General features: G+C 45.2%; 1 protein-coding gene across 1 annotated transcript; it reads left to right on the top strand.

The window, feature by feature from the left end:
• The first annotated feature begins 537 nt into the window (after positions 1–537).
• VBP1 (VHL binding protein 1) lies at positions 538–16,003 on the top strand. The gene is made up of 6 exons (XM_044305925.1): positions 538–655; positions 6,443–6,567; positions 6,658–6,724; positions 7,360–7,458; positions 9,466–9,604; positions 15,586–16,003. The coding sequence occupies exons 1-6, from the start codon at positions 578–580 to the stop codon at positions 15,654–15,656; spliced, it is 579 nt and encodes a 192-aa protein (XP_044161860.1). The 5' UTR covers positions 538–577; the 3' UTR covers positions 15,657–16,003.
• The last annotated feature ends 186 nt before the right edge of the window (positions 16,004–16,189 follow it).

The raw sequence follows: 16,189 nt of genomic DNA, 5'->3' as shown, positions 1-16,189 counted from the left end.
AGTTGTAGTTTCACAACAGCTGGAGTACCGGAGGCTGCCTACCCTGCCCTAGAGCATGGATCAGAAACCTTTGGCACTCCAGCTGCTGTGGAACTACAACTCCTAGCATGCACTCTGTGCTTAGCTGTTCTTGTAAGTCCCATATAAGTGAATGGAGCATTCTGGGAGTTGTAGTTTCAGAACAGCTGGAGTGCGGGAGGTTACTGATCCCTGCTATAGACAATCACACAGAATCCTCTAGCTATGACCTATAGCAGAGATAGCCAACCTGAGGCTCTCCAACTGTTGCAAAACTACAACTCCCATCATGCTCACACTGCCTACAGCTATCAGCCTACAGCATGGCATGGTGGGAGTTGTAGTTTTACAACAGCTGGAGAGCCTCAGGTTGGCCATCCCTGACCTATAGCATGGCTGTGGCTCCAGCAACCAGCCCAACAAAATCTTAGGCTGCTCCCGTCTCCATGGTGATCCGCCAACGCTTCACAACCAATCAGCGCCCACAGGGGCGGGGCTTAGACATGCACGTTCTAGTAGTAATAAAGCACGTTGACGCAGAGCACGTACGGCTCCCAAGATGGCGACGGCCAATGAAGGCGGCGGTGTGACTGGAGTAAAGAGGGTGCACCTGGGCATCCCGGAGGCTGTGTTCGTGGTAGGTTCGGTGTCTGTCTCCGTGCAGCCGTCTGTGGGTGAGGCGGGAGGTCGGCTGCCCTGTGGGACGAGGTGGTTCGGTTGCCTAGGCGGCCGCATCCTTCAGTGGCAGCGTTTGCCGTTTGTGCCCCGCCCTGTGCAGAACACGTGTGGCCCCTGTCATACAATAGGCTGCTGTTCCCCGTAATCCTGGGTTGTCACAGGTCTGTGTCCCCCATGTATGAGCTAAAGAAAAATCTGTACTACCCCCGTTGACCTACAGGGGGCGCTCCTGAAGGGGAGGGTTCATAATACAGTGCTGTTCTCTCAGGTTTCTCTCGGGAGCTTCCAGTGTGAACTCAGCCTTACCTAGTAAGGCTCCATTCACACGTCCGCAAAATGGGTCCGCATCCTTTCCGCAATTTTGCGGAAAGGGTGCGGACCCATTCATTCTCTATGGGGATGGAATGTGCTGTCCGCATCCACATTTGCGGATCCGCACTTCCTCATCCGTGCTTCCGTTTCCGCAATAAAATAGAACATGTCCTATTCTTGTCCGCAATTGCGGACAAGAACAGGCATATTCTATTATGTCGGCAATGTGCGGTCCGCAAAATACGGAAAGCACATTGCCGCTTTCCGTGTTTTGCGGATCCGTGTCTCCGTGTATCCGCAAAACACATTGCGGACGTGTGAATACAGCCTAAGATTCTGCTCAGTAATCTGCTATTTCATTTTGTACGTGGCATCAGATGGCCTGACCCATATACAGGCCCTATGGGCACTGGAGATGAGCGGCGCCCTCTACAGAGATTGTGATGTGGTACTGTCACCTGTCACATGAATGTGTCATCTATGATGGAGCACCACGTGGGCGTCACATCAATGTATATGCTATGCAGCGGGCGAGTTGTTCCTGCTGTGCGGTCCCAGGTAAGACATGGGAGCAGATCCCGATGATCAGTAGGTGCACCTGCACTGATATTTTCCTAGCGGAGATGGGCACGGTGAGATGCAGTAGAAAGCTGGGCATAGATGTCAGGACTGGCGAGTACTGTGCTTGGGGCCTGTTAGTAGCACCAGGCGTCGTACAGTGTCAGATCAGTGCAGGTACAGAATCGTTACTACGATCATTCATCCCCCGTTCACTTTGCTTATTGTCGATAGCACACCGCCGGTGTACTCATTGTGATGGGCTGCTGACGGGGATCCAGTTATGAGGAACGCGCGTTTGTAAGAACAGTCTCGATTATTCATCCTATCCTCGGCTGGTGTAAAACATTGGAGAGGAGTCCATTGAAACCTGTGGCCCTGCCTCCTGCTCATGATTGGCAGGTTTCTATTATGTTACACATAGGAAAAAAAACACCCAGCTATGGACGGGAGGCGGGGGCCTCAAGTTTGAATGGACTCGTCCCTCTCGCAGCGCCGCCGCACGCTGTAAGGTTTGCCCTGTCAGTACTGTAAAAGTGCTTAAAGGGGTTTTCCCATCTTGGACAATGGGGGCATATCGCTATCTCTAAAACGAAGCCGGCAAAGTGGTGGCCAGTAGTGCCGGGTCTGGCCGCCGCCGATTGGCCCACCAAAATAGCTGAGCGGTTTTGTAATCCCTACAGAAATGAATGGGAGTGCACCGTGCTTGCACGGTCTCAGCTTCCATTGACTTCTACGTGGCTGATGGAATAGCGCTTGGCTATTTTCAGCGGCCCCATGGAAATAAATACAGGGCAGCCACGGGGACCCGCGTCTATCAGACAATGGGGGGCATATCCTAGCAAAATCAGTGGGTTTGTCACTATACAATGCATACTCCAGTGAACGCAACATAAGGGTCCATTCAGACGTCCATAGTTCAGGGTGCAGACCCGTTCATTTCAATGGGGCTGCAAAAGATGCGGACAGCACACCGTGTGCTGCCCGCATCCGTACTTCCATTCCGTGGCCCTGCAAAAAAGATCATAAAGCGGAACGCACATGGTCGGTATCAGTGTTGGGCTTACCTGTTTATTTCAGTGGGTATAGGCACATGAGCATTATGTTCCACTGACCATCTGTCAATTCATGAAAAAATTGCAGCATGTTCTAGCATCAGTTTTTCATGCAGGGCTGGTCCGTTCAGGTCAGTGAAAAAAAACTGACAACATGCTGTGTTATTCTTTATCAACCACAGTTCTGAAATGAGGCACTTCATGACAAATGTGACCATATTGACCTCTCTATGGCACCAACACACCCTTGTAGGGCTTTTCTAATAGGGCAGGGGTGGGCAACCCACGGCTCTAGCTCTAGGCGCCCTCTCCACCCCATGCTCGGATCTCCTTTCCTGATCGGGCACTGTTGCTATTCTGCAGCTCCAGCTCACTCTCGCCACTACGTCCTGCACAGTGTCAGCACGTAGTAGGTGGAGACGCGCACTATGACCTGACGGTGTGCGCAGCAGGTCTCAGTGGAGACCCTGTCAGACCTGCAGAGTAGCAGGCGCCTGATCAGGAGAGGTAGGCAATTTCTTTAAATTATCTGAGCTTTGGGAGGCTGATCTGAGTGGGGGGGCGGGGGTCTGATTTGTTGTCTGATCTGAGCATTGGGGGTCTTATTTTAGGGTTCTGATGAGGATTGGGGATTTTATTTTAGGTCAGATGAGCATTGGGGGTCTGATGAAAAATTTCTTCTCTGCTAATGAAAAATAATAAAAATTTTAAAAAACTCAGATCAGATGAAAAATATTTTATTTTTATTTTTCTCAGCTGAAACTTAGGAGCATCTTGTAGGGCAAAAAATACGGTGACTTTACGGTGTGTAAATGTATAGCTTGTGGCTCCTGGTAGTCACGATTTTTATTCTTTGTGTCTGTAAGGCCTCATGCACACGACCAGTTGTTTTTTGCTGAAGGGAAACACGGACATGGAACACAAACGGATTTGCTTAAGGGAAACACGGACAACGGACATGGAACACAAACGGATGAACTAATGTGACGACCACCCGCCAATCCCGTCATACTATGCCACAGTTGCCATACAGGTCTCCACTAGAGACTCCTGGAGGCGAATCCACTGTGAGCACAGAAGACGTTTAAGATTGGTTGGTGGGCCCAGACAGGATGCAATCACGATTGTATGTACAATCGGTAAAAATAAAATTACTGATTTCACGCTAGATCAGGTCATCAAGTAACAAGGGCAAAACTGGAACGATGAAATCGTTAGTTTTTATTCTAAAACTACACACAAAAATAAATATATTAAAGCTGACAGATAAATATAGCTTCCAGGTGAACAGATTGGTTTGGATTGAAATAGTTAGAGGTGGAAGGAAATAGAATGTCTGTAAGTTCAGAATTACCGTGGTAAAGTCCAGTAATAGGCAAAGTCTTTGAAATAATAATCCAAGATGGTGAGGTGCCCGTGTCCCTGCCGGCGGTCGAGATGTTAGACGACGTCAGATGGTAGGTGAAGGACGCAGGACCTCAGTGTGTCACTGTTTTTACCTACTCTGAAGTGGGGAGTGGTTATGACACGTTCAGGTCCAGCCTTGTGTAATTGGAACAGGGGCAGTCCTTTGCCCCATAGGGAGAAAACCTGGCAGCATCTTTGCTTTGCCCATTTCTCCATATCCCGTACGTCCAATCAAGAAATAGAGTTGATATTGATAATCAGTACAATTTTACGCATCATCTGATAACAAATATGACTAAAAGATAATACAGGGTGCCTGAGAACCTTTATATCACAGAGCCGGAATCTCTGATTTGTCCGCGGGTTTCCTAGAAGGTGGGTTAGGAGAACCAAAACCATCTCTGAAAAGATGGTTCCTTTCACATTTCCATAACCCATGAAATATTAGGAAAATATGGGAAAAATATGAAGCTTATGGATTGAAGAGGACTTTCAGGTCATCTTCCTTCCTGTACCAACCAGCTGTGTGATAAGGATCTGTCCTTTTCTTCTGAAGCTCGCTGCCCAGGCTAAAGGTGTGAGACCCCTGCTGGTATTGGAGACACTATGGCTGCAGAAAGGAAGTTTTTTTTATGAGGTTCTGTCAAGAGAATACCAGATTGATGGCTACTCAACCTGGCATGGGGCAGGAAGATTCTTTGGCAAGAAGGTGCTAATTGTACCTCTGATCTGTGAGTTACTCCTTTAGTGAAAGAGAAGATTCTTAGTGAAGGCTCTTTTGTCTTTGTGATTGAGAAATATGGCGCATTGGTGATTTCCTAGTATCGCTGTGGATCGCAAAGTGTCACACTATCAGCTTTTTTTTTTCTGACCCATTGAAATGAATTGGTCCCGATCCTTTCCGCAAAAAAAACCCCGGAACGGAGGCTGAGAAAAATAACTGTCGTGTGCATGATGCCTAAAGTTGGCCACCCCTGTAATAGGGCAATCACTTTAAGGGGTTGTCTCCCTTCAGCAAATCGCATTTATTATGTAAAGTTAATACAAGGCACTTACTAATGTATTGTGATTGTCCATATTGCCTCCTTTGCTGGCTAGATTAATTTTTCCGTTGTATTTTATATACACTGCTCGTCTCTATGGTTACAACCACCCTGCATTCCATCAGTGGTGGTCGTGCTTGCACACTTGAGGCTACTTTCACACTGGCGTTTTGGCTTTCCGTTTGAGAGATCCGTTCAGGGCTCTCACAATTGGTCCAAAACGGATCAGTTTGCCCTAATGCATTCTGAGCAGATCCTTTTCCATTCAGAATGCATCAGTTTGGCTCCGTTCTGTCACCATTCCGCTCTGGAGGTGGACACCAAAACGCTGCCTGCAAAAACAGATCCATCCTCCATTGACTTTCACTGGTGTTCAAGACGCATCTGTCTTGGCTATGTTAAAGATAATACAAATGGATCCGTTCTGAACAGATGCACACGGTTGTATTATCTGAACGGATCCATCTGTGCAGATCCATGACGGATCCGCACCAAACACGAGTGTGAAAGTAGCCATACAAATGCATTGCAAGAACCGATCTGTATTGAATTTTTATTTATTTTTTTCACATTTTTAACGGTCTGTGAATGTGCAGACTGGAAGGACGGATCCGGTATTTTGAATGCTGGATCTGGCACTAATACATTCCTGTGGAAAAAATATTCCGGATCCGGCATTCAGGTAAGTGTTCAGTTTTTTGGGCTGGAGATAAAACCCTAGCATGCTGCAGTATTATCTCCGTCCTGAACAGTCAAAAAGACTGAACGGAAGACATCCTGATGCATCCTGAACGGACTGCTCTCCCCCTTCAGAATGCATGGGGATATGCCTGATCAGTTCTTTTCCGGTATAGAGCCCCTAGGACTGAACTCTATGCTGGAAAAGAAAAACGCTAGTGTGAAAGTACCCTAAGCCAGCAAAGGAGGCAATATGGATAATCACAATACATTAGTAAGTGCCTTGTATTAACTTTGTCTACATGATAAATGCCACTTACTGAAGTGAGACAGCCCTTAAAGAGGACCTTTCACTAGTTTACAAACTAAAACCAGTACAACAGACGGAGCTGCAGACACCGGAGCCTATACCGGGCGAACGGAGCGGCGCCCAGGCATACTAGTAAGTGCAGGGGGACCCCTGGGCGCCGCTCTGCCCACAGATATAGTTAGTTTTTAGTTTGTAAACTAGTGAAAGGTCCTCTTTAATGTGCACATCATGTAAATCAGAATGTGTCATTTATTGGGTGAAATCGCTTAGTGCAGTGTTGGGTGGCAGTTATTTTTGACTCCTTTCTATAGCACCAACCATTTCTGCAGCATTGCACATGGGTCCGGGGTTTCACTATGTTAATCTATGTGTATTTCCTGCAGGAAGATGTGGAGTCCTTTATGAAGAAACCTGGGAATGAGACGGCTGATGTAGTGCTCAAGAGGCTGGATGAGCAGTACCAGAAGTACAAGTTTATGGAGCTAAATCTCTCCCAGAAAAAGAGAAGGTAAGTGCTCATGTGTGACACTGTTACATCTGGGATGCTTGGGAGCACAACACATAACATGACTGCTGATTTTCTTTATTTTGTTTTTAGGCTAAAAAGCCAGATTCCAGAAATTAAACAGACGTTGGAAATTTTAATGTATATGCAAAAGAAAAAGGTAATGGTTTATTATATTGGCATTTCATATTTGTGTTTTTTTTTTTTTTTTTTTTTTTTTAAAGGGGTTATCCCTTTCCAACAACTTACATCCTACTAACAGGGGATGTCTGATCAGTGGCGATCTGACCGCCATGAGAACAGGCTTGCATGCTCCCCGTTTTAATGGAGGCACGTATGTGCGTCGGCCACTCCTTTCATCCCTATGGGACTACTAGAGATGGCAGAGTACAAGCACATGGCTATCTTTAGCAGCCGGTTAAATAAAGTGGCAGTGCATTCTCGTGATCGGTAGGCTCCACGGTGGCCGGACTCCCGCTGATCAGACGGTAGAGCAGATTGGCACCAGATATTTGAGGAGAGCAGGGTCAGTGTGATGCATGCATTCCCTGCACTGACTAAAGCTTGGCTGACCTGAACTCGCTGTATCCTAGAGATTCATGGTGCTGTGAGTTCCAGCAGGTCTTTTGTTCTGTACTCACATCACCACTAGGAAATACAGCAGTTACTCAGTGTTTCATGACCGCACACACACTTGTCCGAAACTAGCTTTAGGCCTCTTATAAAGGCCATTTGAAGAATAGCTTGAATGTGTATATTTTTTGCCCAGTACATAATAGATATTTCACTTTGCAGAGCACTACCAACCCAATGGAAACAAGGTTTTTGCTGGCAGATAATCTGTATTGTAAAGCATCTGTGCCACCAACAGACAAAGTCTGCTTATGGCTTGGGGTGAGTAACAAAGCTTATATGTATTAATGTAACCAGAGACTGGAGCAGTCAGAAAAAAAAACTGTGCACTTTATGATTCTGTCAAGTATTCCTCCCCTCTCCTATATAGGTTTCCTCTAGGCCTGGGCACTATGCTTTGTGGAAGGGATATAAGATATCAACACTCTCCACTATAACAGTGACATCTACAGCACCCGCCCCCAAAACAGTGACCTCCACAGCCCCCCACAGTGCCCCATCCATTAAAATTGGACCTCCACAGCAGGCCACCCCCTTAACTTTGACCTTTACAGCAGCCTTCCCCTTTAACAGTGACTTTCACAGCATACCACCCCCTTGACAGTGACCTCCACAGGGGCCCGACCCTTCAGTGGCCTTTACTGGATCAGGGGCGTGTTTTTTTTTTTTTTTTTTTTTTTGAACAGTTTACAAATGTTATCCAATACATTCCAGAACTGTAAGGGTTACATAGCATCATAAATCAATATAATGCTATGTGAACCCCGTCAGTGCTGGGAGGTCGGGTCGGGTACTGCGATGCAGACTCGCTGCGGGAGGAACGCTCGTCTGCAAGGGGCCTCAGAGTAAGCTGTTCAAAAGGACACACCCCTGATCCCGTAAAGGCCACTGTGGAGGTCACTGTCAAGGGGGTGGTGTGCTGTGAAAGTACTGTACTATCTGTGTGTGAGCTGCAGGAAGAAAGTCGCCCTCCCTCCCACCCCTGCAGCTGACAGAAGTTGAGGGGAAAAAGTCCTAAATTTTGCCACAAGTCGGCGACTTTATTACACCACTATTATAGCGTAACCCCTTCAACCACTGTGACATACCGGAATGTACAGTGCAGGCCTGCTCCATATGCGGCAGATGCTGGCTGTATAACACAGCAGACACCCGGCTGCAATGACTGAGAGGTTTCAACATGATCGCCAATAATTCAACCCCTCAGATACTGCGACCTTTCACTTCAGATCAGAGTCTCCGCAATGAAATTACGGGACTCCGATCGGTTACCATGACAGCTTGGGCGCTGCTGAAGAATGCCGTAATATAAAAAAACCAAAACCTTGGTGGAATTATGTTTTTTTTTTTTTTTTTTTGTTTTGTTTTGTTTTTAATTCAACTTTTCCTATACAAGACATGGTAAATTAAATGGTGCCAACTTATCCCACACAAAAAAAAAAAATCAGCCTTCACATGGCTATGTAAACAGAATTTAAGTTATAACTATTGGAATGTGTGGAGGAAAAAATGAAAATGGGCCTGGTACTTAACGGGTTAATAAATATCCCCCTGTGTCTGTAGCAAAGGAAGTCTTTTAAGAGGGGTTATCCAGGACCTACTTATTGATGATTGGGTTAGTGTCAGATCGTCAGGTCTCCAACTCCCAAAACTCTTCAAACAGCTGATTGTGGTGAGGCAGAAAAATGGATCCAGTATTTATTTATTTATTTATTTTTCTTGCATTTTCATGCGCAGACCGGAAATCCAGATCCGTTTTTCTGGAGCACTTGGGGCCAGATCCGGCATTCCGGCAAGTGTTTAGGATTTTTGGCCGGAGAGAAAACTGCAGCATGCTGCGGTTTTTCCTCCGGCCAAAAAAATGTAAGAGGGACTAAACTGATGCATCCTGAACGGATTGCTCTCCATTCAGAATGCATTAGGATAAAACTAATCCGTTTTTTCCGGTATTGAGCTCCTGTGACGGAACTCAATGCCGTAAAAGAAAACCGCTAGTGTGAAAGTGCCCTTTTCACCAGTGACGCCCCTCCCACCAGAAAGTGGAAAGAAGGGCCATATATCTCTTCTCGGCAGTATTCAGTGGTGCCATCCATGCAGCCATGTGTGGTGCGGCAGCTCGGCCCCATTCACTTGATGGAGCTGAGGTGCAGACATAGACGTGCTATGTTGGGTACTGCTGTAAAGGCACCAGGAATATTTACATGTGCTGTATGTTTTGAACAGTCCCAAACTCAATTTCTTCTCCTTATGATGTACATTGATTCCTAGGCCAATGTCATGCTTGAGTATGACATTGATGAAGCCCAGGCTTTACTAGAGAAGAATTTGTCTACAGCCACAAGAAACCTTGAATCGGCAGAAGAGGACCTTGACTTCCTGCGGGACCAGTTCACCACCACTGAAGTCAGTATCCTTTTCAAGGTGTTGCCATGGCTTCTTTTGCAAATTTGCCAAACGCTTAACTGGTCCAATCCGTTGCCACTGACTGGCCACCCTGCACCCCACCGATCAGGCCATCACCGGCTGATCGGTGAGGGTCTGTCAGCTGTTCAGGTGCAGCTCTGTTCCTGGAGGTCAGAGCTGAAACTACACAGCACTGTCAACCTTGTAGTGGAGGGAGCTTGTCAATGAAGGATAGGCAATCACTTAGTAATGGCTGGACAGCCCCTTTATTATAAGCAGCTGGCATTGCATCATAACAGTAAAAGAGTAAGACCTCTGCATTGTTGTAAATGGTTTGATCACACCATAGACCTGTGTCTTCTGGATAGTGGGGCGAGCTCAGGAAGGTGCAAAGCGGTTAATCCAGATTAGAGGGCGGCAGTGTAAAACAGTCACTGAATTCCACCTGCACTCTGCAGGTCTGCTCTGACTAGGAGAGGAAACGGAGAAGAGTTGTCCAGGAGAACAACGCATATTAATAACTGATATTACAGTCCCTCTGCTTCATGTCACCATGACGGCACTTCCTGCCTGATGCTCTTAGGGACCCTTCACACATGGCAGATTTTGTTGCAGGAAATTTCTGCGACGGAAAATCGCTTCCATTCATCTGAATGGGGTTGGTTTTGCAAGACTCGCATGGATTTTTGCATACTTCATTCAAATGAATGGAACTGATTTTCAGTCGCAGAAGTTCTTTGCAACATTCTTCCGCGTGTGAAGACGCCCTTATCGCTCAGTCTTGTTGTGGACGTTTTGAGGATCCATTTCAGTAACATGCATTTGATTCTGCTCCCCCTTTTATATCTCTTTAAATGAAATGTTTCTATTTTAGATTCCTAGCTGATATTTTATTTATTTTTTATCTTTTTTTCATATTTTTTTATTTATTTTTTTATAACCGTTTCACAACTGCCCACTGACTATATTCGTCCTACCTACACATGCCCTACGTCTTAGGAGACCCCGATCAGCTCTGCCTGTGTGTAATGCCCCCACAGGGGACTGTTTTCCCATATAACTGGGGTTCCTGTGGATGCCAAAAAAAGTTGCTTCCTCCAGAGGACCCCTTAAGGACACAGCCATATTTCACCTTAAAGGGTTTCTACCACTTCGGTGTCACTTATTTAGCTGTCAGACACTAGCGATCCGCTAGTGTCTGCTCTGGCCAACCATCCTAATATAATTGCTTTTGGGGCGGTGGTTTGGCTAAAAAACCTACTTTTATTAATATGCTAATGAGCCTCTAGGTGCTATGGGGGCGTCATTAGCACCTAGAGGCTCCGTCTACCTTCAGAAACTGCCGCCGCCCAGCGCGTCCCTCCAGCCTGCCCATCTCCTCCTGAATGCGATCCTCCTTGTGAGCGCCTGTATTCGGCGCATGCGCAGTAAATGTCTGACAGCTTCCCTGCTCAGACATCTCCACTACGCCTGTTCCTCGGAGCACTATGGCGTCATCGCGCAGGCGCAGTGGAGATGTCTGAGCAAGGAAGCGGTCAGACATTCACTGCGCATGCGCAGAATACATACGATCGCATTCAGGAGGAGATGGGCGGGCTGGAGGGACGCGCTCGGCGGCGGCAGTTTCTGAAGGTAGACGGAGCCTCTAGGTGCTAATGACGCCCCCATAGCACCTAGAGGCTCATTAGCATATTAATAAAAGTAGTTTTTTTAGCCAAACCACCGCCCCAAAAGCAATTATATTAGGATGGTTGGGCAGAGCAGACACTAGCGGATCGCTAGTGTCTGACAGCTAAATATGTGACACCTAAGTGGTAGAAACCCTTTAAGGACCAGGCCATTTTTTGCAAATCTGACCAGTGTCACTTTAAGTGCTGATAACTTTGACTTATCCAGGCCATTCTGAGATGTTTTTTCGTCACATATTGTACTTAATGACACTGGTAAAATGAAGTTAAAAAAATATTTTTATTTATAAAAAAAAATACCAAATTTACCCCAATTTTTTATTTATTTTTTATTGCAAATTTCCAAGTTTCAATTTCTCTACTTTTATAATACATCCAAAAATATGTATTACTTTACATTCCCCATATGTCTACTTCATGTTTGGATCATTTTGGGAATGATATTTTATTTTTTGGGAATGTTACAAGGCTTAGAAGTTTAGAAGCAAATCTTGAAATTTTTCAAAAACCCAATTTTTAGGGACCAGTTCAGGTCTGAAGTCACTTTGTGAGGCTTGCATAATAGAAACCACCCAAAATTCCACCCATTCTAGAAACTTCACCCCTCACGGTATTCAAAACTGATTTTACAAACGTTGTTAACCCTTTAGGTGTTCCACAAGAATTAATGGAAAATAGAGATACAATTTCCAAATTTAACTTTTTGGGCAGATTTTCAGTTTTAATAATAAAAAAAAAAATTCCAGTTACAAAGCAAGGGTTAACAGCCAAATCAAACTCAATATTTATGGCCCTGATTCTGTAGTTTACAGAAACACCCCATATGTGGTGAAAAAACGCTGTACGGGCACACGGCAGAGCGCAGAAGGAACGGAATGCCATACGGTTTTTGGAAGGCAGATTTTGCTGGACTTTTTTTTTTTTTACACCATGTCCCATTTGAAGCCCCCCTGATGCACTCCTAGAGTAGAAACTCCATAAAAGTGACCCAATTTTAGAAACTAAGGGATAGGGTGGCAATTTTGTTGGTACTAGTTTAGGGTACATATGATTTTTGGTTGCTCTATATTACACTTTTTGTGAGGCAAGGTAACAAGAAATAGCTTTGGGACCGTTTTTATTTTTTGTTATTTACTGTTATTTTAGATCATGTGATATTTTTATAGACCAGGTTGTCACGGATGCGGTGATACCTAATATGTTTACTTTTTATTAATTTTTTTTTATTTATGTAAGTTTTACACTGATTTCATTTTTGAAGCAAAAAAAAAAAATCATGTTTTAGTGTTTCCATTGTCTGAGAGCCATAATTTTTTCAGTTTTTGGGCGATTACCTTGGGTAGGGTATGATTTTAGCGGGATGAGATGACTTATTTATTTATTTTTGGCCCACTTTGGGATTTGAACTTTGAGGGGTATATGCCTTTACAATGCATTCCAATACTTCTGTATTGGAATGCATTAGCTGTATGAGTAATACTCTGTGTATTACTCATACAGCTTCCGCCGATCACCGCCGCCGCATAAGGTAAAAGCCGCAAACCGCAGGTCTGAATTGACCTGCGGTTTGCGGCGATCGCCGACACTGGGTGGGTCACGGGACCCCCTCCCGGCGTTGTGACAGGATGCCCGCTGAATGATTTCACCGGACATCCTGTTGCGATTACCCCCGCCGTGCCGCAATCGCGATTTACCGTATTTTTCGGTAAAATGCCCCTGCGTCTTATACGGCGAATGCTGTCAGTTTTATATTGCAAGCTGCGATGTAAAGCGAGCGGGGACTCGGGGAGGGACTGGGAGGAGGAGCTGGGGCCGGCAATAGCGGCAGGGCGGTGCAGTCACTGTACTATAGCCCCGCCGCTCCGGTATACTAATATAATATGTCATATTCAATTAATAGTTATTAAATATGCCCCTTTATGACTAATAGTACCTTAAATCCTAAGCGCTTCAGTACAATGCAGGCCGGGGCGGGCGGCAGCGTAACTCCCTGATGTCACGTGCCTGCGCCACCTACTTTATGAATGAAGCAGGCGGCGCAGGCAAGTGACGTCAGTGAGTGACGCGCCGGCCGCCCGGCCTCCATTGTACTGAAGCGGTTAGGATTTAAGGTACTATTAGGAATAAAGAGGCATATTTAATAACTATTAATTGAATAAGACATATTATATTAGTATACTGGAGCAGCAGGGGATCTGTGGATGGCACAGTTATGGGCTGGGAGGGTCTGTGGATGACGCATGTATGACAGTGCCATCCACAGATCTCCCCCCCCCCCCCCCCCCCCATAACGGTGTCTGTCATCCACAGATCCCCCCCATAGCGGTGTCTGTCGCCCACAGTTCGCGCCCCCCCCCCCATAGCGGTGTCTGTCGCCCACAGTTCCCCCCCCCCCCCCCATAGCGGTGTCTGTCGCCCACAGTTCGCACCCCCCCCCCCCCCCCATAGCGGTGTCTGTCGCCCACAGTTCGCCCCCCCCCCCCAATAGCGGTGTCCGTCATCCACAGACCACTATTAGTTCCAAACCCACCAAACACCTTTTGGTTAAAAATATTTTTTTTCTTATTTTCCTCCCCAAAAACCTAGTTGCGTCTTATACGGCGGAAAATACGGTAAACTTAGGACGTACCGGTAAAGTGAAAAGAAGGCAGAGCAGCCTGGGCACCTACACACTGAACGCTGCCCCTGGGCACTTGCGAGTGCTCATTTGCATTTGAATTAAACTTTGTTTTTCCTGCTGTTGCAAGTCTAAAGACAAAGGTACTGTTACAATCCTGTATAGGTGTGCTACAGAGCCATGTAAGCACTGTATATGGCCATATGGAGGTGACAGATAAACTTGTCTTATCCTTAAACCTAACACGTTTGTCTAAAAAAAAGCCACTCCAGTTTTCCTTCTTAACCCTCCTACTGGAGTGAGATTGTGGCTTTTTCCTTTTTTTTTTTTTTTTTTGCAATTTAAAAAAAAGTCTCAAAGATAAATTTAAAGTGAAACTCGTTAACATAACTAATCACGCCAACTTCTCCACCCACACTAAAAATTGAAGTGGGTGGTGTAAAGATGCAAAAAACTAACAAAAAGAGCCCCATTTTGTGACTTTTTGACTGCAGAATTCTGGAGCGAAGGAATGCTAAATCAGGGCCACAGTCTCCAGCATGTCTTCAGTCTTTTTGACTGATCAGGACGGAGATAAAACTGCAGCATGCTACAGTTTTTTTTTTTTGTTTTTGGGCCAGGATTAAAACCGAACACTTGCCTGAATGCATTTTTTTTCCATAGGAATGTATTAATGCCAGATCCGTCCTTCCGTATAACAGACTGATCCGTTCTTGCAATGCATTTATGAGACGGATCAGGATTCTGCGTTTAGTTGGCATATGTTTTGCCTGATTCTGCGGGCTGTGACGGAACTGCCTGCTGGATTCCTTTGCTGCAAGTGTGCAAGTAGCCTAAGACTCTGTCCCTATTTACACTGTAAGGACTCATGCACACAACCGTTTGGACAAAAATAAGACATGTTGGGCCAGATTTATCATTACTCTGACAGCTCACTCCACTTTCACATATGGCTAAAGTCAGTTTTAGCCAAGTCAGATTTATGATCAGCCCTTTAAGACTGTAATAAATGTGGTTTGACGGTAGCAGTTTATCCGTCAGTAAGCAGCTTTACAAAAGTCGCACATCTTTACGAAAAAGTCGCACGTTTTTATGAAAAAGTCGCATGTTCTATTAAAAAGTCTCATAAGATGAGCATGGCCCTCACTGGAGTGAAATTGCGACTTTTTTGTGACTTTTTTGCGACTTTTTTAAATAGTCCCAATAGTAAATCTGTCTAGAGATTCATTTACATAAGAAAACACACCCACTTTCAGAAAACTGGCAAGCATAGTGCAGAGCAGAAAAAAGTCGCAAATTTATGCGCAGTTTTAGCGTTTGGGACTTTTTTGGGACTTTTTCACTCCATTATTCTGACCTGAGCTAATGATAAATCTGGCCCGTTATGTTTTTTTTGGGTTTTTTTTATTGCGAATGCAGCCAGAACACTGTCGTGTGCATGAGGCCTAAAGCTGACGTGGGGCTGAAACCAGAAAGTTTATTTTTTTAAATCAAATATTTAATAAAAATTTAACTAAGTATGTTAGGAGCACTGTTGCTTCAGTTTTGAAAATTCCCTTTAAAAAAAAATAAAACAGAACGTGGATAAAGACGGTTATACCACTTTTCGTATGTGTAAATGTGATGTTTTTGGTGGTGGCTTATTCCTCCTTGCTCGTGTTTCCTTAACAAGTCTTCTAGATATGGCTCGGGTCTATAACTGGGATGTAAAAAGAAGAAACAAGGATGACGTCTCCAAAAGCAAAGCCTAGCTGTGCCTCTTTTAAATCTTTCCAGACACAGATTGTTTGTTTTAGATGAGCCCCCAGTCTTCATTTGGGCAGTCGGGATGGACATTCAGTCGTGGACCTGTCCCCGCCCGACCCATCACTCTCTCTCCCTTTAAGCAGGCACTTTCTCTTTATTTATTCATCTAGCCCCATGCATGCCCTGGGACATGGAGATGAAACAATAGAAGGGTAAGAATTTCGGCTGCTCATGTCCACTTAGTAAATTAGGTTTCATTAATAAAATGGAGGTGATCTGCAGGAAGGTATCCGCACGTGTTGTGTACTGTACACTAGGAGACTAATAAATCCACTAAGTGCCGTCTGCTTTATTTGACTTTAAATGATTTTGTTACAGCACAGGCCTTAAGTCATGTTCTACATGGAAGAGGGGGCATACAGTTTTAAATAAATGTAATAATGTGATCTGTTGATGGCTGCCGGTGACAGCCTGGTTATTTTTTATGTAATCCGTATAAGTTATATTCACAAGCACTGAAATATGGGTGAAGTGTATC

Source organism: Bufo gargarizans, chromosome 9 (assembly GCF_014858855.1).
Source record: "Bufo gargarizans isolate SCDJY-AF-19 chromosome 9, ASM1485885v1, whole genome shotgun sequence".
Lineage (NCBI taxonomy): Eukaryota > Metazoa > Chordata > Amphibia > Anura > Bufonidae > Bufo > Bufo gargarizans.
This window is presented reverse-complemented; position numbering and strand designations above follow the sequence as displayed.

What these genes read in the sequence shown, in the direction of transcription:
- VBP1 (XM_044305925.1), top strand. Translation starts at nt 578, where the DNA reads ATGGCGACGGCCAATGAAGGCGGCGGTGTGACTGGAGTAAAGAGGGTG. An exon ending in TCCCGGAGGCTGTGTTCGTG is followed by an intron (nt 656 to 6,442) that starts GTAGGTTCGGTG and finishes TATTTCCTGCAG; the next exon opens with GAAGATGTGGAGTCCTTTAT. An exon ending in TGTATATGCAAAAGAAAAAG is followed by an intron (nt 6,725 to 7,359) that starts GTAATGGTTTAT and finishes TTCACTTTGCAG; the next exon opens with AGCACTACCAACCCAATGGA.